The 25,182-nt window shown below is 42.3% G+C and overlaps 1 protein-coding gene across 1 annotated transcript in view; it reads left to right on the forward strand.

Annotated features, from left to right (window-relative positions):
* LOC126188189 (2-acylglycerol O-acyltransferase 2-like) overlaps window positions 1-25,182 on the forward strand; it is a 124,941-nt gene that overhangs the window by 79,223 nt on the left and 20,536 nt on the right. Inside the window, exon 2 of the mRNA XM_049929722.1 lies at window positions 387-611. Coding sequence (XP_049785679.1) covers window positions 388-611 — 224 coding nt within the window. The 5' untranslated portion in view covers window position 387. The remainder of the gene's footprint in view (window positions 1-386; window positions 612-25,182) is intronic.

The following is a 25,182-nucleotide window of genomic DNA, read 5'->3' on the forward strand; positions in this document are numbered from 1 at the left end:
CAGTTTTTCAATATCAGTATTGTTTTCCATATGAAAACTCTTGGTTTTATACTGCTTACAACAATGACATATACAGTACTTGTTTATATTTCTCATGTTATTAACTTTGTCAATGATGACAAATGATTTTAAAAAAAGCAAAAACTCTTAACAGCATTCAGAATAAAACTATCTTCTCAGGACCACATGACAATGCCAAAATCACAAGAAGGCAAGCATTAGAAAGAAATATATGCATGTACCTAATGTTTCATTAAACCTCTCTCTCTGTATCTACATGTAATTCTGTTGAGTCAGCCCCATTTCATGGAGACTCAGTAGGCATGAGCCAGTGAAAGATCATTTTTGTGATTCCATATCTAAATGTCAACTTTTCATTGCTGCAGGATGGAGCTGCTGGGAATAAAGTTTGCACCATTGTTCGTGCCACTGGAGCGACGCCTGCAGACATTGGCAGCTCTAATGTGGATTGTGATTCTGCCATTTGGCGGCTTAATGTCATGGCTGTTGCTAGTCTACTTAGTCCTGTATACACGCCTGCGCTACATTGCACTTGCCTACGCTGCCTGGTGTGCCTATGACTGGGAGGTCTGCCGTCGTGGTGGCCGCAGGTAATGAACACGAAGTATTTCTAGCTACTGTCACTTCAACAGCATGATGTTAACTGTCATTACTGACAGGGTACCTTATAAAAAGTGTGCAAATGCAGATCATCAAATCAATGAAATAAGTGTCTTCAGCTGTATTGCTCATGTCTAACTTGAGCAAGAAATCTTCAGTCACAGAGATGAAATCTATAATTCACCACAATCAAAATGACGGTAGGATGGATAAAATCTTTGTCAACAAATATGTAAGCAAGATTCCCAGTAGTAGCCCTCAAAATAATGTACTACTGTCATTCATACATTATCAACAGTACTTAGAGCAAAATTGTCTGAAACAGTGAATTGCTAAAGAAATTGTCAGTAATTATTTCTGAGATGTGAATCATTATGATGACATTTAAGCATCTTTTGTTCAACTGTAAAGTGTCTCCAGTGTTCCTGCTGTTGTTGTAATTTAAAACTGATATCTTGATATAATCTGTCAAATCATGAGTGATAAGTCATAACTGGTATGAAGTAGTAAATTATCCATCACACCTTGTAACTGCTGGATAAAAGCCATCTCTTGAGTTCCCTATTCATTAAGATATTTTAGTGATATGCATCCATGCTTCTCCTTTATAACGTTAACCTATGACAGAATTTAAAATGTAAGTTGCACACTACTGCAGCAGGAAAAGTAACATGCTGCACAATACTTCCAAGAGAGACAGGTACATGTCATTATATTTCAATACAGTCACAAGGTATCTGTAAACAACAGTAAACAACAGTAGATATATTATAGCAACCATTCGGTTTCTTGGTGATAAAAATCAATTCCTTGGTTATGGAGCCACTATCTGCTGTGTGAATGTCTTTGTCATTGGAAAATCTGTGATCACTGCAATCATTTCTTTGATTGCCTGTGTCCAGTATGGCAGCAAGTTAAGAAATATTTTAGGGAATTGGTTTAAAAATTTTACATGAAAAGCTACAATCACCCACAGCAAATTTGAGTATGTCTATGGACATGAGATGCCTGGCTTTCAGGATCACGGTAGTTCTGCTGGTTAAAGCTGCTAACACGCACACACTTTCAGCTCTCTGTTGAAATTGCTGGTGAATTCATGCTAGCAGTGTAGCCAATAGTGTTTGTGCTAAGCAGGTCACATGTGTGGATTCTCAAAGAATCTGCAGAGCAGAACACAGTTGCTTATCTATTGTGATCCAGAACAGATGTGTTTCTTGGGAGGAAGAGCGTCTGTCTCTGCACACTGTGACTGGCCACAAACAGGACTTAAACAAACTGCCTCCCCTTCTGTTAACCACTTCTTTAGTTTTTCATCCTCCTAGACTGGTCTGCACCTGGTAATTTCCTTGCTAGGTGCACCTCTTGTCCCATACACTGAAGTATATTACCTTTATTTGGCCAAGTTTTCTGTTATACCATTTAACATCAGCCCTTGATACCCATTTTGAAGTCCTGATCACTCATCCACCTGTACATTCTCATCACACGTGGAATGCAACAACCACCACCACCTCCTCCTCCCCTGCACTTGTTCACCTTGACATAGTGGTCTGTGGTCAACATTGATGTCCTTCCTCCCTGATCAGCATCAACCATATTTGTGTGGCCTTGGTTAAACTGCTTGTACAATTTCTGTACTGCTGGATGTGATATTGCACTTCATCCACGTATGCCAGAATTTCATGGTGAATCATACTAGGATGCATCTATTACCTGTACAACAGCAAAACTGTAGACAGGGAACCCAGAATATGTATTCTCCTCTGAAAATGACTACTCTTGATGGGTCACTGATCTTAGTGTGGGATGATGATGTCATTATCTAGTTTTTGAAGTTCCCTTGTATCATATAGCTGTAAAATATTACAGTTGCAAAAATCAAACATTGGAAAATCCATGATGGAATGTAAGAATTATAAGAAGGGAATTTGCTACTCACCATATAGAGGAGATGCAGAGTTGCAAATAGGCACAACAAAAAAGTCACACAATTAAATCTTTCAGCCGTTAAGGCCTTCATCAATGCTACAACGCATATGCGTGCACTCATGCAAACGCATCTCACACACACAACTGCAGTCTCAGGCAACTGAAACCACACTGCGAGCAGCAGCACCAGTGCATGATGGGAGTGGTGACTTGGTGGGGGTAGGGAGGAGCCTGGGGTGGGGAGGGGGAGGGATAGCTGCAGGTCAGACAGAGGTCAGGGGAGAGCTGGGGAGGGGGAGTAGAGGAAAAGGGGAGAAACAAAATGACTAGATGTGTTGGTGGAATGACGTCTGTGTAGTGCTGGAATGGGAACAGGGAGGGGGCTGGATGGGTGGGGACAGTGACTAATGAAGGTTGAGGCCAGGAGGGTTACGGGGACGTAGGCTGTATTGCAGGGAAAGTTCCCACCTGCACAGTTCAGAAAAGCTGGTGTTGGTGGGAAGGATCCATATGGCACAGGCTGTGAAGCAGTCATTGAGATGAGGGGTATCATGTTTGGCAGCGTGTTCAGCAACGGGATGGTCTACTTGTTTTTTGGCCACAGTTTGTTGGTGGCCGTTCATGCGGACAGCCAGCTTATTGGTTGTCATGCCTACATAGAATGCAGCACAGTGGTTGCAACTTAGCTTGTAAATCACGAGACTGGTTTCACAGGTAGCCCTGCATTTGATGGGATAGGTGATGTTAGTGACCGGACTGGAGTAGGTGGTGGTAGGAGGATGTATGAAACAGGTCTTGCATCTAGGTCATATTACAGGGTATGAGCCATGAGGTAACAGATTGGGAGCAGAGGTTGTGTAAGGATGGAGGGGTATATCATGTAGGTTTGGTGGATGGCGGAATAACACTGTGGGAGGGGTGGGAACGATAGTGGGCAGGACATTCCTCATTTCAAGGCATGATGAGAGATAGTTGAAACCCTGGAGGAGAATGTAATTCAGTCGCTCCAATCCTGGGTGGTACTGAGTCACGAGGGAATGCTCCTCTGTGGCCAGATGGTGGGACTTTGGGTGGTGGTGGTGGTGGTGGTGGTGGTGGTGGTGGTGGTGGTGGTGGTGGTGGGAGACCGGAAAGATAAGGCACGGGTGATTGTTTTGTACCACCTTATCCCATGGCTCATACCCCTGTAATACACCTAGATGCAAGACCTGTCCCATACATCCTCCAACCACTACCTACTCCAGTCCTATCACTAACATCACCTATCCCGTCAAAGGCAGGACTACCTGTGAAACCAGTAATGTAATCTACAAGCTAAACTGCAATCACTGTGCTGCATTCTATGTAGGCATGATGACCAACAAGCTGTCTGCATGATTGGCTACTGACAAACTGTGGCCAAGAAACAAGTGGACTACACTGTTGCTGAACACGCTGCCAAACATGAGATCCTTCATTTCAATGACTGCTTCACAGTCTGTGCCATGTGGATCCTCCCCACCAACACCAGCTTTTCTGAATTGTACAGGTGTTGACTTTCCCTGCAATACATCCAATGTTTCCATAATCCTCCTGGCCTCAACCTTCATTAGTCACTGTCCTCACCCATCCATCCTCTTCCCTGTTCCCATTCCAGCATTACACAGCTGTCATTCCACCACCACACCTAGTCTTTTTCATTTCTCTCCTTTTCCTCTACTCCCCCCCCCCTTCCCCACCTCCCCCCTGCTCTGTCTGACCTGCAGCAATTCACTGTCGACCACCCCCACCATACTAACCCTCCCCTTCCCCACCCGAGCCGCCTCCTAACTCGCACCCAGTAGCCACTCGCATCCAGCACTGGTGCTGCTACTTAGTGTGGTTTCAGTTGCCTGAGAGTGCAGTTGTGTATGAGTTGAGTGCGTGCATGCGTGCACGTGTGTGTGTTTAGTGCTGACGAAGGCCTTACTGGCTGAAAGCTTTAATTGTGTGAGTCTCTTTGTTGTGCCTATCTGTGACTCAGCATCTCCACTGTATTGTGAGTAGCAAATTTCTTTGTCATAATTGTTAAATACTCAATTTGTGTCTACATAATCATAAACGTGTAGTCTTTTTAATGCATCATTGTTCTACCATGAAAGGCAGAGGGAAAATTTCACAGCCACTATAATTTTTACTTTCTTGAGACCAGTGGAATTCTCATTCTCTCAGACTTAAAATACATTAAACACTTGCATGCACAAACATGTTTAACAATATTTACACTCTGATTTGCATTTGGAAGGAAACTTATTACCTTTTGCATGTCTGAAAAATTCTTAACAAGTTAAATTAATGTTTTAAGATTTGCAGTTCACATTTAATGAGCTCAACATAACTTTGTGCTATCATTTTCATCACATAAGAGCTTCATTACAGGGTTCTGTTTTCCAAAATTTACTTTGACATTGTCCATGGAAAATGACAGGTTTTCAAAACTTGAAGCATATTTTCCAATTGTGCCCTTACTCAGACTATAAATCCCACATGCACTTTAATCTATCCTGCAATACTCAAAACATGATTCTTTTTCTATTTCAGTACACTAAATCCTTTGCATTTAGAATCACAAAACACAAACAGCCAGTGCTGACAAGCATTACCAGCAAGATTGACTTTCTCATTTAAAATTTCCCTTACACTAAAGAACTCAACAGATAGTTAATCTTCACTTATATCAAATTCAGAATATTTTAAAACCTCTTGTAGCACATTGAAATTAACTTCTCTGGTTACACAGGGGGGAAGGAGACAATCTGGATAATTTGTGAAACATTGAAATGATTTAGCATGAAAGTGATGTGCAAGAGAATTCTGACCATTTGTCTACAGATGAGAAAAAAAAAAGATTCCTCTCTTCATCTAGCTGAAGAAGAAAAGTGACTGAATAACTTTAAAACATATACCTCAATATCTAAATCTAATGGATTACAAGCATTGTGTAAAATAAGATTACAGCTATTTGCACTGTTTGTGCTATCATTTTCATCACGTAAGAGCTTCATTACAGAGTTCTGTTTTCCAAAATTTACTTTGACATTGTCCATGGAAAATGAAAGGTTTTCAAAACTTGAAGCATATTTTCCAATTGTGCCCTTACTCAGACTATAAATCCCACATGCACTTTAATCTATCTGTTCAATACAGTTCATTTTTAATAACATCAAGGAGATAAAAATACTAAACCATTATGGGGAACATTTTTTGATTTTTGAAATTCAAAGCACCTGTAGAAACTGAAAAAATTGTCACTACTAGGGTCTTGAAGAATATTTACACAGTCAACATTCTTAGGAGATGAAACATTTTCACTATTGTTTCTGCCTTTGTGCATTCACAGGCACACATTTCCTACTACAGCTTAGTCAACTAGTAATTATCTTAAGTTTCTTGCCACAGTCTGCACTATTATAACTTAAATTGCACTTCACTGTATGGAATATTATAGCTACTTCAACAGCCAAAAATTTGTCACTGGTTGTCATTGCTGAAATTATAGGCCTGGTGAAGGTGGTGGTTTTGGAGTGTTGTTTCATCTCGTGCTCATTCTTTTATAACCTGTGAATTTAAGCATGTATAATTACACTATCATTTCAAAGTCTGGTATCATATTTTACTTCAGTTTAATATAGAAAAAAGCATGGATTAAAATGACCCAATGAAATTTAACTTCATATAATTATCTAGTTTGAAAGATAAGCACATTTATAATGAGGGTTTTGTTTTTGTTGTTTTTATGGTGCCCCTCACCATTTTTTCCATGCATAGCATCACACTTGTACTGTACCATACATACTGCAATCATACGAGAGAGGAGATCCACCCAATGAAACAGTCACTAAAATAATACAAAAAGCAAAAGAATGATTTAGGTGAGTTAGAGGAACATAACTGTTTCAATGTCTTAAACTTGCAGTCTTTAGCTTAACCAACTTGATCATTTTGTTCTATGCAGCAGTTGTAGAAATTTGCTTACTTGGACATTTCAATATAAGCTAGTAAAACTAATTTAATGCTGGCTGTTGAAGCCTGACCTTACCTGTACATGTCTGACATCGGGAGCTGTGCCTCAATCTAATCTGATGGAAAAATGGTGGTCAAAAAGTAGGCTATTATCAGTGATACAGGTTACATGTTTGCATATCACACACTTCATTTGCTGTATAATCTATGATTTATGGCCAGACTGAGTTTTGATTATTACTATATGTACATGGATGATTGGTTAGCCACATACTGCACTTGGTTGGTGTCCTAGAACGTGATTATTAGTGTGGGAATCTAACACACAGGACACAGGAGGACACATGAGTCAAGTAAATCATTAACACATTCTCTAATTACACTGTCCTACCAAGAAGACAGTCATATCAAAATGGATGTCTGTGCACAGTGAGTATAATTTGGAAATAACATTGCGAGGTCATCCACATGGGTACTAAAAGGAATCCGATAAATTTTGGGTATAGGATAAATTGCACAAATCGAAGGGCTCTCAATTTGGCTAAATACCTAGGAATTACAATTATGAGCAACTTAAATTCAAAAGGCCACACAGATAATATTGTGGGAAAGGTGAATCAAAGACTGCCCTTTGTTGGCAGAACACTTACAAGATGCGACAAACCCACTAGAGAGACAGCCTACATTACACTTGTCCATCCTCTGATGGAATATTGCTGCATGGTTTGGGATCCTTACCAGGTAGGATTGACAGAGGACATAAAAGAAGTGCAAAGAAGGGCAGCTCATTTCATGTTATTGCGCAATAGGGGTGAGAGTGTCACCAATATGATACGCAAATTTGGGTGGCAGTCACTGAAACAAAGGCGGTTTTCTTTGCAGCGAGATATATTTACAAAATTTCAATCACCAACTTTCTCTTCAGAGTGCGAAAATATTTTGTTGATACCTACCTACGTAGGGAGGAATAATTATCAGAATAAAATAAGAGAAATCAGAGCTCGAACGGAAAGTTTTAGGTGTTCCTTTTTCCCACGCTCCATTCAAGAGTGGAATGGTGGTGGTGGTGGTGGTGGTGGTGGTAGTAGTAGTAGTAGTAGTAGTAGTAGTAGTAGTAGCACGAAAATGGTTCAATGAACCCTCTGCCAGACACTTAATTGTGAATTGCAGAGTAACCATGTAGATGTAGATGGGGTAACAGATACACTGATAGTGATTTCAGTATCATCCATCAGCAGATATTGTAGTGGCACAGCTACCAGAGCATCTGTGTCTGCCTGTTAACAGGAATGCTCACAGCCAAAAGGCTCAGTGTGGAGCAAACGTGTGAAGCAAGCAAGCAGGCAACCATGGGACAGAGGCATTTGTGTTTCCTACAGCCAACTGAGCAAATCTGAAAGGGACCAACTTCTGACCTTCCAAGAGGAGTGATGGTACTTTGGATGAATTGCTACAAAAAATTGAAGTTCTATTATACAACAATGCTGCTATCAGTGATCATGTGAACATTCTCACACCTGTTGCCAAGGTTTTGGATGTTCAAGCAGCTCAGATCTCTGCCAGGGTTCACTGTATTGTAAGTCAGCAGGGGCAGACGGTACAGCCACCACAGACCAGAGATGTCAACACACTGTTGCAAGCCAGTTATTAATAGTGGAACTATGGGCATGCACTCCTCTAGCTCATCTTCTATTCATGCTACAGCATTGACATGCATGGCTTCACTGGTGCCATCAGAGGATCACTTGGAAGATGGAATGGTGCGCGCTGGTCTTCAGCAATGAAAGTAGATTCTGCCTGTGTGCAAGTGACTGTCATCTACACATACAACATAGACCTGTTAGTGCTGTGTCCTTGAGTGCATTTGTCCAGGACACACTTGCTCCACCCTAGGCCTTATGGTATGGAGGAAATGCTAATCAGGACTTGATATGTGCAGATTGTTGTCGGGCCTGTTCTTTTGCCATTCTTGCAACAGGAAGGTGATGTGTTGTTCCAATGCTCACCCACGCACTTCCTGTGAAACTCGACATGCTCTGTGAAGTGTGCAGCAACTTCCCTGGCCAGGACAATTTCTGGATATGTCTCCAGTTAAACACATGTGGGACTGGATGTGATGAGTAATATTCACCATCTGTGTATGATCAGCTAGATGCCAGTCAGCACCTACATTGTCGCCCATGGCGGCTACACAATATACTAATAGAGATGTTTCAACATGGATCGATATCAGGTGCCTTAGAGGTGCTTGTGCTATAAATATGTAAAGGTAATCATTTCATGTACTCCTCATACACTATTGCAACAATATATCTTGAGTGAACTGGAAACCTCTAAAAGGATGTACTAACTTTTCCTGGCAGTGTATATTTGTGCTGACGAAAAGGTACAATCAAGATCTACTGGGTGTTTCTTGCAAGTTGCAAGCACTATATTCAGTATTGCGTCAAGGAATGCCCTATCTGCTGTGTATGCAATAGTCTACTACTCACACCATGTCTGGTGGCATCAGTTACAGTCAAAACAGAAGAGTTAAAACAGGCCTCATAAATAAGAGTAGTTTATTGCATCATGTAGCATTTAAGACTGGTTGCTCACAGTTCTGCACCAAGTCAAACTGACCCCCCCAGGGGGCTCGCCACTCTTTGGTGGGTTTGTGCTTGGCTACCATGGGGCCCCAGCCTTTGCAGCATTTTTTCTCTTCCATCCTGCATGTCTATTCTCTTACTATCCTTTTTCCCCTCCCTTAAAGAACTTGTCTGGGGTATTACTGGGAATGTTCTGCATTCTGTCACTGATGAGAGAACAGTCTCACCTTTATTGCTCCCTTTCGCCTTTCGCCCTTCCTCTCATTCCTCTGCTTTGGTGTTTGAGGACCCTCTTTTTCATCTTCCTCCCTGTGTGCTCCTGAAGGCTGGCCCACATGTCTGATGCGTAACAGGTGACTGAGTAATGCCTAATTACCAGTCCCGGGCTGATAGGTAGGGTTTGCACGTACCCCAGGCCCAGGGAGGGGTGATTGCCTGAGCTGCAACCTTCCCAAATTGCTGATTGGTCCCTCTCTAAGGTGTTCAGGTGGTGTGATGTGAGGTGTGAACAATCACTGAAGGCGGGTGCGCCCACTTGTGATGGGGGGCCCCCAGTTGGAAGGAGCGTGCCATCAGAGACGCTGGCAATCATGGGGAGTTTCCTCATGATGAGTCGATCATCTTCCCACTCAACATCTACAAAATGTAAACGTAATGAGGCTAATTATTCAAAGACCCTTCCTGCTGCACCACGGTTCCTCATGGTCTCATGTACTGAAGACGGTCAGTCCTTCGCCATGGTAAATCTGTTTATTATTCAGAGAGGTGTAGATACAATTGCTGGTCCTGTGAAATCCTGCTCTCGTTTACAGTATGGCACTTTGCTTTTGGAGACCAATTCTGATTCTCAAGCACAACTGCTTGCTGCCTAGCTTCTCCATGGTTACCCTGTTCGTGTCGAGGTCCACAGAACTTGGAATTATTCCTGTGGTATAATTTACACCAGGCTGCTCGACAGTCGGAGGCCGAAATCCAATCTTACCTCTGATCGGGGTGTCAGTGCTGTGTATCATGTAATGAAAAAGATAGAAACCTCCTTAGTGCCCACCTGCACTCTATTTATCACCTTCGATAGAGTGGTGCTTCCGTCCAAGATCAAACAGGTTATGAAATTATCACCACCTGGCCATACATTCTGAACCTGATGGGCTGCTACCAATGTCATCATTCAACCACACTAGAACGTCTTCTAAATACCCAGCCACATGTCACCTGTGGTAGGGATGTGCACGAGGGTGATTGTCCACCTCCTCCTCCCTGCTGTATCAACTGCAATGGCGGCCATACTGCCTCCTCTCAGGATTGTCCCGTGTATCTTGATGAGCCAGCTGTTCAAGAGATCTGGGTAAAGGAAAAGGTGTTGTATCCCATCACTCACAAGTTAGTGCCTAGTCGCAAAACCTGCGTTCTCCTGTCTGGTACCTATATATCTGTTCTTGTTACCCCTCGCTCCATGAAGGACATGGCCATGCAGACATATGACCTCCAATTCAGCTCTGAGTTTGTGAAATCGCCCAGTGTTGAGGTAGCATCACCTTCCCCCCATCCAGCTGTGCAACAAACTGTCAAACTCTCGCCTCAAGAGGTGAAGCCACCAGCTTCACAACTGGTAGGCTGGAAAGGACAGTAGTAGTATTCCCATGAAGACTTCCTCCGTCCCTCCAGCTAAGCAACACCTGACTCTTCATCTAACAGGAAAGCCTCGAAGAAGTCGACCAAAGGCAAACGGTCTTCTCCTTCACCAACTCGACAATCCTCTTTGATGGTGTTGTCAAGTGGTACCGTAGCCCGGCCAGCCTCCATGTCGCCGTTGCGCACCAACAACTGTTTTTCAGTGTTGGACTCCACAGGCCAGCCACATAAGCAAGCTGATGCTTCTATGGACCCCATGGAGCAGGATCTTCCTCCTTTTGTGGCCTGTAGGTGTGCCTGTTCCCCAGATGTCACTCGGCAGTCGTCAAGGTGACACTCTACATCTCTTCTTCATCATGACTCTCCCCCAATGGAACGTTCATGGCCTTCGGTCCCACAAAGAGGATTTATGGCTGCTTTTAGCGTTGCAGCGTCCCCTTGTACTCTGCCTTCAGGAAATGAAATTTCCCCCTCACTACTACTTTGAGCTTTCACATTTCTTAGGGATTCGTTTTGATCTTTCCCCTGAGGTTGGCATTCCATCTCATGGGTGTGTCATGCTGCTCATACAGGATGACATTCATAGTCAACCCATCTCCCTGACTACCAATCTTAAAGTTATTGCAGTTTGCCTTTTCCTGACCCACTTGACTTTTCCCTCTGTACCATATACATCCCTCCATTATTTTCTGTCACCAGGGCAGACTTCCTTCAACTTATTGGGCAGCTACCTCCCCTCCTTTTGCTACTCAGTGACTTTAATGCTCATCATCCCCTTTGGGATTCTCCCAGGACCTGCCAGAGAGGTGCCCTCTTGGCAAACCACCTTAACCAACCTCTTCTGCTTGAACATTGGAGCACCCCCTTTCCTTTCGGACTCCTTGTACACCTATTCCCATTTGGACCTCTCCTTGTGCACTGCCCAGCTTGTCCCCTCATCTTCAATGGTCCGTTCTTTCTGCTGACACCTATTCAAGCATCCATTTCCCATGTGCTCTCCGTTTGCTGATGCCTACCCCCATCTGCATGCATGCCTGACTGGCAGCTTTACTCTTCCCTGGCGACCTTCAAAGAATGAGATTTCCTCAATTGTGATGACCAGATGGAAAACCTCAGACGTTCTCCTTATTGCTGCAGAGCATTCAATCCCCCACACTTTCTCTTTACCACATTGTGTCCCAGTCCCTTGGTGGACTGAGGCATGCTGTAGTGTGATTCATGCACAGAGATGTGCTGTCTGCATTTTTAACCGCCACCCTATACAGGCAAACTGCATTCATTATAACCAGATGGGTGTGAAGTGTCGTTGCATTCCTAGGGAGAGCAAAAGAGCTAGCTGGGTTTCATTCACTAGTTCTTTTAACAGTTCCACATCATCCTCTGTTGTGTGGGCAAACCTCAGATGGCTCTCTGGAACCAAGATTCATTCTCCAATTTCTGTCCTGACAGCAACTGATGATGTCATCATGGACACTTGCTATCTCCAACACCTTGGTCCACCATTTTGTGGTATTTACAAGCTCTTTCCACTATCGCCCTGCCTTCCTCCATTGGAAAAGAGTGGAGGCAACTCGGGTGATACTCTTCTCCCCCCTCTCTTCTCCCCCCTCTCTTCTCCCCCCTCTCTTCTCCCCCCTCTCTTCTCCCCCCTCTCTTCTCCCCCCCTCTTCTCCTCCCCTCTTCTCCTCCCCTCTTCTCCTCCCCTCTTCTCCTCCCCTCTTCTCCTCCCCTCTTCTCCTCCCCTCTTCTCCTCCCCTCTTCTCCTCCCCTCTTCTCCTCCCCTCTTCTCCCCCCTCTTCTCCCCCCTCTTCTCCCCCCTCTTCTCCCCCCTCTTCTCCCCCCTCTTCTCCCCCCTCTTCTCCCCCCTTTTCTCCCCCCTCTTTTCTCCCCCCTCTCTTCTCCCCCCTCTCTTCTCCCCCCTCTCCTTCCCCCTCTTCTCTCCCCTCTCTTCTCCCCCCTTCTCTCTCTCTCTTCTCCCCCCCTTCTCTCTCTCTTCTCCCCCCCTTCTCTCTCTCTTCTCCCCCCCTTCTCTCTCTCTTCTCCCCCCCTTCTCTCTCTCTTCTCCCCCCTTCTCTCTCTCTTCTCCCCCCTCTCTTCTCCCCCCTCTCTCTCTTCTCCCCCCTCTCTCTCTTCTCCCCCCTCTCTCTTCTCCCCCCTCTCTCTCTTCTCCCCCCCTTCTCTCTCTCTCTTCTCCCCCCTTCTCTCTCTCTCTTCTCCCCCCTTCTCTCTCTCTCCTGCCCCCCCTCTCTCTCTCTCTCCTGCCCCCCCTCTCTCTCTCCCTCCTGCCCCCCCTCTCTCTCCCTCATGCCCTCTCTCCTCCTCCTGCCCCCCCTCTCTCTCCTGCCCCCCCTCTCTCTCTCCTGCCCCCCTCTCTCTTTCCTGCCCCCCCTCTCTCTCTCCTGCCCCCCTCTCTCTCTCTCTCTCCTGCCCCCCCCCTCTCTCTCTCTCCTGCCCCCCCCTCTCTCTCTCTCTCCTGCCCCCCCCTCTCTCTCTCTCCTGCCCCCCCCTCTCTCTCTCCTGCCCCCCCCTCTCTCTCTCCTGCCCCCCCTCTCTCTCTCTCCTGCCCCCCCTCTCTCTCCCTCTCCTGCCCCCCCCCTCTCTCTCTCCTGCCCCCCCTCTCTCTCTCCTGCCCCCCCCCTCTCTCTCTCCTGCCCCCCCCTCTCTCTCTCCTGCCCCCCCTCTCTCTCTCTCCTGCCCCCCCTCTCTCTCTCTCCTGCCCCCCCTCTCTCTCTCTCTCTCCTGCCCCCCCCTCTCTCTCCTGCCCCCCCCCCTCTCTCTCTCTCCTGCCCCCCCCTCTCTCTCTCCTGCCCCCCCTCTCTCTCTCTCCTGCCCCCCCCTCTCTCTCTCTCCTGCCCCCCCTCTCTCTCTCCTGCCCCCCCCTCTCTCTCTCTCCTGCCCCCCCCCCTCTCTCTCTCTCCTGCCCCCCCCCCCCTCTCTCTCTCTCTCTCCTGCCCCCCCCTCTCTCTCTCTCTCCTGCCCCCCCCTCTCTCTCTCTCTCCTGCCCCCCCTCTCTCTCTCTCCTGCCCCCCCTCTCTCTCTCCTGCCCCCCCCCCCTCTCTCTCTCTCTCTCTCTCTCTCTCTCTCTCTCTCTCTCTCTCCTGCTCCCCCCCCCCTCTCTCTCTTCTTAATCGTGAGAGCTACAATGCCGCCTTTACTATGAGGAAGTTAGATCATGCTCTCAGTTAATCCTGATCCTCAGCCCCTGGGCCAGACGCCATCCACATTCAGATGTTGTAGCACCTTTTTCTTGTGGGCAAGCACTTTCTGCTCAACACGTGCAACCGCATCTGGGCAGAGGGCACATTTCCTGGACGCTGGTGTGAAGCCACTGTCATACCCATACCAAAGCCCAGTCAAGGCAAAAACCTTCCTTCTAGCTATCACCCCATCTCTCTTACCAGCTGCATTTGCGAGATGATGGAACATATGATTCATGCCCGGCTGGTGTGGTGCTTAGTCTCGCCATGCACTAGCGAATGCACAGTGTGGATTTATGGACTTAGAGCACAGCGTTTTGCAGTTGACCATCTTGTTACTTTGTCCACCTATGTCCTGAAGGGTTTTCTGCACAAATCCGACTGTGGCTGTGTTTTTCGATTTGGGTAAGGCCTACGACACCTGGTAGAGAACTGGTATCCTCTGTACTCTTTATACGTGGGGCTTCCTTGGGCGTCTCCCCTGTTTTCTTTGGGCATTTTTACAAGACAGTTTTCAAGGTGCATGTGGGTTCTGCCTTGTTGGACACCTTTATCCAGGAGTTGTAATCTTTGCTATCGCTATTAACATTATAATGGCCTGTCTTCCGCTGGGCATCTCCGGCTCCCTTTTTGTTGACAATTTTGCCATCTATTGTAATTCTCTACAGACCTGTCTCACTGAGCGGTGTCTTCAGTGCTGTCTTGGTTGTCTTTACTCCTGGAGCATCGGCAATGGCTTTTGCTTTTCCACTGACAAAATCATCTGTATGAATTTCTGGTGGTGCAAATGGTTTCTCCCACTATCTCTCCATTTTGGGCCTGTTGCCCTTCCATTTGTTGAAACTACAAAATTCCTGGGGCTCATGCTTGATAGGAAACACTCTTGGTTCTTCTATGTATCTTACTTGGCAGCCCGCTGTGTGCGGTCCCTCAATTGTACTTCATGGGGTGCCGATCAAGCCACCTTTCTCCATTTGTACTGGTCCCTTGCCCATTCGAAACTCGACTATGGGTGGTTTGTTCATGCATCTGCACACCCATCCCTCTTACACCAGCTGAACTCTATCCACCATTGTGGCATCTGTTTGGTCATGGGTGCCTTTTACCCTAGCCCGGTTAAGAGTCTGTACGCTGAAGCTGCTGAACTACCACTCTCTTACCACCATAGCTTTCTTCTCAGCAGATATGCATGCAGTTTGTCTGCCATGTGTGTCCACCTCTCATATGCTGCCTTCTTTGATGATTCCTTTGATCGTGAGTATGGGGCCTGTCCCTGTTCTGTTACCTCCTGGAGTCCACTTTGGACACTTCATATGGCAGAGTAACTTCACACTACCTGCAAATTCCCAGTGGATGTGAACCCTTCACCACCTTGGCTTTGTGAAGCAGCCCGTTTTAACCTTGGCCTTCATTTGCTTCCTAAGGACACTACTCCAGCCTTGGTCTATCACCTTCAGTTTCAGGACATTCGCCTGGAACTTTGCGATAGAACCTTTGTATACACTGATTCCTCTTGGGCTGACCATGGGGTCGGGTGTGCCTTCATTATTGTCACCCGTTTCTTTTGATATCAGCTTCCAGCACACTCCTCAGTATTTACAGCCGAGCTCTTTGCCCTGCATCAGGCCATGGAGTATATCTGGCGACACACAATTTTAAATTGTGTCCTGTGCTCAGACTCACTCAGTGCCCTTCAAAGTCTATGCACGCTGTACACTGCTCATCCGTTAGTGCAGCGGGTCCAGGAAAATTGTCACTTGACCACTCTTGGTGGAACCAGTGTCGTGTGTCAGTGGGTTCCTGGTCATGTCGGTCTGCCAGGAAACGAGGCTGCTGATGCTGCTGCCAAGGCTGCAGGCCTCGTACCTCAGCCTGCGAGTACCTATATTCCCTCTGACGAACTCTGCATTGACATGTAAGGAGATGATGTTCCTTTGCCATTGTCAATGGTCCTACCTTCATGGGAATAAGCTTTGGCTTATTAAGCCTCATCCAGTGCCTTTGATGACCACCTCTTGGCCCTCCTGCTGGGAGGAGGTTAACTTGGCTGCATATTGGGCACTGCCTTTTTAGCCATCGTCATTTGCTAAGTGGCACTACCCCACCAATTCGTATATATTGTGCCCAAATTTTAACTGTCCATCACTTCCTGATGGACTGCCCTTTTTCTAACCATTTTCTTTCCAGCTCGGGTTTGCCATCTGATTTATCAGCCATTTTAGTGAATGACAAGCGGGCTGTCGACCACGTGTTACTTTTTATCTGCTGAATCAATATGGTGAAAGACATTTAATTTTTAGTTTTGGACCTCTGTTTCTGTATGGCATCTTTTTTAGCCTTTTTCCCACGTGCTTGTTTTTTAGCTATCTTCTCTTCTGTCAATTGGGACTGACATATAATCACTTAACTCCTCTCTGTATTCCTGTTCTATAGTTCTGACTGGGGCGCATATGACCTCAGTTGTTTTTAGCGCCCTAAAGCAAAACAAAACAAAATAAAACCGAACTGAAAACTCACAAAGTAACTAGTTCAGATACTGTTGCTTGATGTCAGTAATGCAACTGGCTACTACATATCTGTATGATGGCGGGATTGATCTTGCAATGCACGGTTTTTACAAAATAGGTTTATTTTCTCTCTCCAAACTGTTATTTTACTATTACATCAATAATAATAATAATAAATAATAATAACAAATAATCATTATTTCTTTCCTTTCTCAGACATTGTCTGGTTAAAAATGGAAAGTGATGCGGACCTTGATCAAGTGTGGCTTCCTTTTAACTGTACAGTATATGTTACATTGCATTTAGGAACTTTCAGGTCATTAAACGTGTATCAATAATTACAGATTTCTGTAGTTCCACATATGTGTTTGGATGTAGCTGTATTGTGTTGATGTACTGGTGGATATTGTGTGGTATGACTCCTGTAGTTGATAGTATAAGTGGTACAATGTCAACTTTATCCTGATGCCACATGTCCTTGACTTCCTCAGCCAGTTGAATGTATTTTTCAACTTTTTCTCCTGTTTTCTTCTGTATATTTGTTGTATTGGGTATGGATATTTCGATTAGTTGTGTTAATTTCTTCTTTTTATTGGTGAGTATGATGTCAGGTTTGTTATGTGGTGGTGTTTTATCTGTTATAATGGTTCTGTTCCAGTATAATTTGTATTCATCATTCTCCAGTACATTTTGTGGTGCATACTTGTATGTGGGAACGTGTTGTTTTATTAGTTTGTTTTATGGCAAGTTGTTGATGGATTATTTTTGCTACATTGTCATGTCTTCTGGGGTATTCTGTATTTGCTGGTATTGTACATCCACTTGTGATGTGATCTACTGTTTCTATTTGTTGTTTGCAAAGTCTGCATTTATCTGTTGTGGTATTGGGATGTTTAATAATATGCTTGCTGTAATATCTGGTGTTTATTGTTTGATCCTGTATTGCAATCATGAATCCTTCCGTCTCACTGTATATATTGCCTTTTCTTAGCCATGTGTTGGATGCGTCTTGATCTATGTGTGGCTGTGTTAGATGATACGGGTGCTTGCCATGTAGTTTTTTCTTTTTCCAATTTACTTTCTTCGTATCTGTTGATGTTATGTGATCTAAAGGGTTGTAGAAGTGGTTATGAAACTGCAGTGGTGTAGCCGATGTATTTATATGAATGATTGCTTTGTGTATTTTGCTACTTCCTGCTCATTCTAGAAAGAATTTTCTTAAATTGTCTGCCTGTCCATAATGTAGGTTTTTTATGCCGATGAATCCCCTTCCTCCTTCCTTTCTGCTTAATGTGAATCTTCCTGTTGCTGAATGTATGTGATGCATTCTATATCTGTGGCATTGTGAACGTGTAAGTGTATTGAGTGCTTCTAGGTCTGTGTTACTCCATTTCACTACTCCAAATGAGTAGGTCAATACTGGTATGGCATAGGTATTTACAGCTTTTGTCTTGTTTCTTGCTGTCAATTCTGTTTTCAGTATTTTTGTTAGTCTTTGTCTATATTTTTCTTTTAGTTCTTCTTTAATATTTGTATTATCTATTCCTATTTTTTGTCTGTATCCTAGATATTTATAGGCATCTGTTTTTTCCATCGCTTCTATGGAGTCACTGTGGTTATTCAATATGTAATCTTCTTGTTTGGTGTGTGTTCCCTTGACTATGCTATTTTTCTTACATTTGTCTGTTCCAAAAGTCATATTTATATCATTGCTGAATACTTCTGTTATCTTTAGTAATTGGTTGAGTTGTTGATTGGTTGCTGCCAGTAGTTTTAGATCATCCATGTATAGCAAATGTGTGGGTATTTTCCAGTAATATTATATCCATAATTTGTATTATTTAGCATGTTGGATAGTGGGTTCAGAGCAAGACAGAACCAGAAAGGACTTAATGAGTCTCCTTGGTATATTCCACGCTTAATCTGTATTGGCTGTGATGTGATATTATCTGAATTTATTTGGATATTAAGTGTGGTTTACCAGTTTTTCATTACTATGTTTAGGAACTGTATCAATTTAGGATCTACTTTGTATATTTCCAATATCTGTAGTAACCATGAGTGGGGTACACTATCAAAAGCTTTTTGGTAATCAATGTATGCGTATTGTAGTGACCTTTGTTTAGTTTTAGCTTGATATGTCACCTCTGTACCTATTATCAGTTGCTCTTTACATCCTCATGCTCCTTTGCAGCAGCCTTTCTGTTCTTCATTTATAATTTTGTTCTGTGTTGTATGTGTCATTAATTTCTGTGTAATGACTGAAGTTAATATTTTGTAGATTGTTGGTAGGCATGTTATGGGGCGATATTTAGCTGGGTTTGCTGTGTCTGCTTGATCTTTAGGTTTCAGATAGGTTATTCCATGTGTAAGTGTATCAGGGAATGTGTATGGGTCTGCAATGTAACTGTTAAATAATTTAGTTAGATGTGAATGTGTTGAGGTGAACTTCTTTAGCCAGAAATTTGCTATTTTATCATTTCCAGGGGCTTTCCAGTTGTGCGTAGAATTAATTGCTCGGGTGACTTCATGTTGCAAAATTATCACTTCAGGCATTAGTGGTATCATCTTGTATGAGTCTGTTTCTGCTTGTATCCACTGTGCATGCCCATTATGTTGTACCGGGTTTGACCATATGTTGCTCCAGAAGTGTTCCATGTCTGTTACGTTTGGTGGATTGTCTATTTTAATGTGTGTGTTATCTATTGTTTGGTAAAATTTCTTCTGGTTTGTGTTGAATGTTTGGTTTTGTTTCCTTCTATTTTCACTTTTTTTTTGTATCTTCTAAGTCGTTTGTCCAATGCTTGTAATTTCTGCTTCTTTTCATCTAATTGCTCTATTGCTTCTTGTTGTGAGATTTTACCTAACCTTTTCAGTTTTTTACCTGATATTTCGTTTCTCATAAATTGTGTTAGCTGTCTGATGTCTTTTCTCAGTTTTTCTATTCTGATCTGTAGCCTGTGTTGCCATGCTGGTTTTATGGGTTTCTTCTGTGTGTTGGTTGTTTCTGATCTCTGCCCAGTGTGTATATTTAGTGTAGTGAGTGCTCCTACATAAACCAGTAGTTGTAACTCTTCCATAGTTGTATTTTCATTTATTTTGTTGTGTATGATTGTGCTGATAGTTGTTGTTGTTGTTTCGACTTGTGGGTTATTTGGTGGTCTATGCAATAATGGTCTAATGTCTGTATTTGTGTCTTTGTATTCTATATATGTCAGCTGAAATTTTTCTTCTATATCTAACATGTGTCACTTCGTGTTCTATTTGTGCTTGTTCTGGTGGCTGTCTTACGATTTCGTTTTCCTCTGATTGTTTAATTGATGCATTTTGTTCTTTGTTTGTTTTCTCTGGGATGTTTGAGTCCATTACTGTATTTTCTTCTTCTTCTAATAGCACATTATTTTGTTCCAGTATTTGTTGTACTACTTGTTTGATGTTTTCTAATTCTGACTGGGGTATCCTGTTATTTTTTATTATTACACGGATCTGATCAGCTAGTCGTTGTTCTGTTAAAAATTTTAATTCCGGGTATCTGGTAATAAATGTTGTGTATACTTGTGATCTGTATCCAGTTGTGTTGGTTCCTAGGTTTGTTGCTTGGTAATAACAGAACATGAGGTGTCGATTAACTTCATCTGACCATCTCATCCTCTGTCTTTGTTCTCCTTCTAGGGTGGTTGCAGGAAGCATATCCTGCAAAACACCTCTATTTGGATTTAAATCATTTTCCAGTTGGCTAGCAGTGTCATTACAATTGTGGGCGGGAATAGGGTTCAAGTGTCATCCCCGACCATGACGGCGCTTGTCAGAGGCTTCTTTAGTTCTGTCCTGAACCAAGTAATCGCACTAAAAGGGGGGTTAGCCCTATTAGTGGTTTGTTCTTTTCGTCGCCTTTTACGACTAGCAGAACATACTGGAGGCCTATTCTTTTCCCGGGCCTCCACAGGATTTATTATTATTATTATTATTATTATTATTATTATTATTATTATTATTACTATTATTTCTTCAGATAATTTCTCATAGTTAAAAGGTAACCAGTCTTAATGGAACTATCAATTTGTGTCATACTGCAACAAGTATGTCCAGTTTAATATGCACTTTTTTCTGAACTGTGGCTGCCTTTATTGAGGTACATGAATTTGAAGAACAAATTGACATTGGAGTTCAGAAAATCCTCATGAGATACATTGAGAGTCTTTGCATGATGTGAAAATGGGACTGAGGTGTGCAGTAACGCAGCAAACACAATCATTACCATAGGGGTCTTGAAGTTCATATTAGACCAATTACAGCATCCAGAGAGGGGTTTAAGCAATCATTCGTCCATCTCTCCATATGTGAATGGGAAGTAATAAAGCCCTAATAATGGGTACAATGGCAAGTGTGCTCTGACACACACTTTATAGTGGTTTGTAGAGTGCTGGTGTCATTGGGGATTGGACTGATTGTCCTCCATCAAATCATGTTGCCTCAAAGGTATGTGAACTATATACAGCAATTTTAAGAGAACTAACAATCAATGAAAAAAACCCACAGTTGTTTCACACAAGACAGTGTAAGAGCACTTATTGTCAACATGTCTCTCACAGTATTAAGATGTTTTCCTGATGATACAGAATATCCTATCAGAAGTTAAGGTTTCATAAAAAAATATTATTCAAAAATTATTTTTTGTTTTAATTGAACACAATGGTCATGTTTTCACACAACAGTGAGGTGATTCAGGATTTTCAAAATTCATATGTCAGTTGTTAGTCCAAATGCTTCAATAAATACAGCCATACTTCATCAGAAAAAGAGCATTTCAGGATCAGCCTCCCCATTGTGTACTGGCTGCAATAGCCAGTTGCAGTATGTAAGCTGGACAACAGTCTCTGTATTAGTCAAGAGATGTACTAACATTACACTGTAAGGTTTTTGATTGAGTACATGCACAGCTCTGTGAGCAGATGCCGCTGATTCACCAGTTGGAAGTGCTGTGAAGTGCTATGGTACTCTGACTTCTTTCCAAGGCCACTACTAACTTGGCAACTGGCATATAAAATTTAGCTGAACCAGACCAGTCTGAGGAACAGGTCAGTGCTTATGCAGCAATAAGCCTGCATTCCTGGAGTTGATTAGCATACAATGCCAGACATTGTGTTGTTTCTTATTGCTAGTAAACTTCAGACACACTACTATAAGGGGCAGTCAAATGAAAACTGAACACCTGCCATAACAGTGTCTGCAACAGGTGGCACCACTATAAAGTTTAGATACTTTCACTGCTGTGGTAGGGGAATGGCATAATGTCACATCACAGGTGCAAGCTGCTGTTGGGTTCTGGCCTATGTAATTGGTGGACTGGCCTAATGTGTTCATCCAACTGTCATATTATCATACAACTAGTGCCTATGGTTCAACTGCTCTTCAGAAAGCTGTGTAGCAGACATAGTGTGTGTGTGTTCACAGCACAGCTCTGGTGATCACATGGAAACAAGTTCCTCAGCAAAGAACCACTACTGGATAAAGGCTATGAGTGAGCAATTTGGTTGGGAAACACTGCAATATCCTCTGTACAGCTCAGACCTTTCACCATGTGGATTGCAAGACTTTGGCAACCTAAAGAAAGATATGCATGGACATCAGTTTGCAGATGGAGCCAATAGCAGATGTAGTTGTGTATCCATCAACAGCTGACACCTTTCAACAAAATAGGAATTGAGCATTTCTTCTTCCAGTTGAATAAATGTCTTGATGGCTGTGGTGGGTACTTTTGAATGAGGGTCTCAGGCTTCCATTTAACTGCTCTTCATAAAAGAAAAATTCCCTTGGGAGATCTGGCTTTTTTTTCATGGTGCAAATGTCAATCTGCCCTTGCAAGCAAGAATTGTAATAAAGCTACATGTAATCAATGAAAAGAAAAGTGATTGAAGAGCATCTGTGACACACAATTACATTCTAGGAACTGTAAAATGCCAGATTTGTACATTATTTTGTTAAATGATAACACCTAAATGAATACTGAAGTTACATGTTATGCTTTTCACATAATGAAGAAAGTGGTGGCAATAATTGAACTCAGACTTTTAATTGAGGAAACTATGGATATCCAAGTGTGTAAATAGTCAAAGATAAAGGCACACAGCCTATGATGTTCCTTCTCCCTCTAATTTTCCTGTTCATCCCATTCCCCTTGCAGAGCAACTGATGGTAATCTGTGTACTCTTAACATAACTGCAGCTGGTCATGACCCATCCCCTAATTCTTCCATAGGTCACTTTTTATATTATTGTGTAAACTGCTGAATTTCTATGACTTTTTAGCAAATAAGTTGCTTAACAATCATATTTTATTTTACTTTTTATGGGGAAACACTGAAAGAGAAAAAGATTCACTTAGAAGTGTGGATAGGTCAGTTATGCTACATCTGTTTTAGCAATCTCACATCACATAGGTCTTCATGTTTATTTTGAAATATTGTTTGCTCAGCAATCTCAAAACTCAGTTTGTCAGTATATGATGATTCAGTTCTGCAGCAGTGAAGGGGAGAGAGATCAGGTTGAAACACATCTGAACGTGTGCACAAGTATCTCACTGCCAGTGCTTTGTTCCATGAAATAAGACGTTAATAGGGGACTCTAACTATATAAATAGTGCTTGCAACATAAATATTTATCATGGAAAATATCTGAGAACAGAGGAGGACATTGTAAATGCTATGAGAGAGATTTTGACTCGTGAATCTGAAGGTGAGCCACTGGGGTTTCCATCTGAGTAAGAATTGCCACAACCTGTAGTTTACAAGATGATGATCTTGCACTACATAGTGATTTACTGAATGCTGAAGAAGATATGCATATTTATAGTTTTATTTTTTGTTTATCTATGTGCTGCATAGAAACACTTGCTAACTGCAACAGTTAAGTTTACATGTTGGCCTGACCTCCTTTGAATACAGGAAGAAATGTTATAAATGACCATTTTTTAACCTCCTTTGGATGTCTCTGAAACCTTGAAGTAAATGCTAAAAGTAATGTGGGCACCATAAAGTGATCTTGCAGGGAAATAAAAGCCTCTGTCAAAAAGCTAAAAAAAGAGTTATATAGTACAGTGTTGTCAAAGAATGACATTACTGTTTATCAGGGAAAGAGCAGCAAGAATGTCCTGATTGTCAGCACTATGCATCCTTATGTGAAAATTGAGACTGGTCTGAAAAAGAAGCCAGATGTTGCCAAAAGTCAAAGTGCTGGAAACAAATCGTTTGTAAAGTATCATATATGTAAAAAAGTCTGCAAAAATTGCACATCAAAAGATTATTATTTGTGCTCAGTGTGTGATGCTAGTTAATATGGACATTTAGAAAAGTTCTCATAATTTTAAGGTGATAAGTTATTTTATTTTGGTGAGATTGTAATAAAATGTCAAATACTTCAAAGAAAAGATTTAGTAGTAGCTACAATAACCCTCTGACACAGGATTATAAAAGGGAAACAAACACCTGGGTCATTAGAGATTTTTTATTTATTTATTTACTTTTATTTATTTATTTATTTATTTTTTTATGTCCCCACATTATTACAAATAATACAAAAGGAATACACACAAGTACCTCTTGCAAAAGGATATCTGGTATAAGACAAAATACACATTAATAGGTATAGAAAAAATTACATTAAAAATATGGTAGATCTTAATAGCTAAATGAAAGACACAGTAATGTTAACAGTGATTGTGAGTATCGTAATGCACAATAGCACATCAAATTAGTAAATGAAATAAATCAATTACAGTTAACTCTACTGAAATATTCTTCTACCGAATAGAAGGAATTTATCTAATAATACTGTTTGAGCTGTTGTTTAAATTTGGGAAGCTCGTGGGTGAGTAATTTCAGTGATGGTGGGAGAGCATTGAACATCTTGCAGCTCATGTAATGGACTCCTTTTTGTGCAATAGTAAGGTTTTTTGATTCATAATGGAGGTCCATCTTCCTCGTGGTATTGTGAGTATGGTATGAGTCATTGGTTTTGTACGATTGTCCATTTTTACCAATGAAACATAACACGGAGTAGATATATTGGCATGCAGTTGTCAGTATCCCTAATTTTCTGAAAAGGTTCCTACAAGGCTGGACTTTGCTCATTATCCTAATAATTCTCTTTTGGGCAATGAATATTATTTTTGGATAGTGGCTGATTACCCCAGAAAACTATTCCATACAGCAATAATGCATGGAAATAACTAAAAAGCAATTTTTGTGGTGTCTCGGTCACATACAGTGGAAATAATATGAACAGCGAATGTTGCTGAGCTCAGTTTTTTGTGGAGATGCAAAATATATTCAGACCATTTTAGACTGTTGTCAATGTGTACACCCAGAAACTTGATTGACTCAACTTGTAGTAACTCACTACCATTCAATGTAATACTTAATTCATCCTCAACTTTTTCCTTACTTGGAAATGGACAAACTGGGTCTTATTAACATTTAGTGATAATCCAGTGGCAGTTCTAAAAATGACCAAATATCAGTGGTTCTGGTGTCAAGCCTCTCAGTTCCTCTTTAGACTGTGGTTATTTCAGTAGCTAACAAAGGTTCAGCAACATAGTATTTAAAATTAATGACTTTCTTGTCATATTATGAATAATAGTTGAATCATTATATGTGTGCACATTTTGGTGCCCCAACTTGATCCAATTTTTTTGAGCAGAGAAGAAACAAAGATTTCTAAAAGCTCAATT

This window comes from Schistocerca cancellata, chromosome 5 (assembly GCF_023864275.1).
Source record: "Schistocerca cancellata isolate TAMUIC-IGC-003103 chromosome 5, iqSchCanc2.1, whole genome shotgun sequence".
NCBI lineage: Eukaryota > Metazoa > Arthropoda > Insecta > Orthoptera > Acrididae > Schistocerca > Schistocerca cancellata.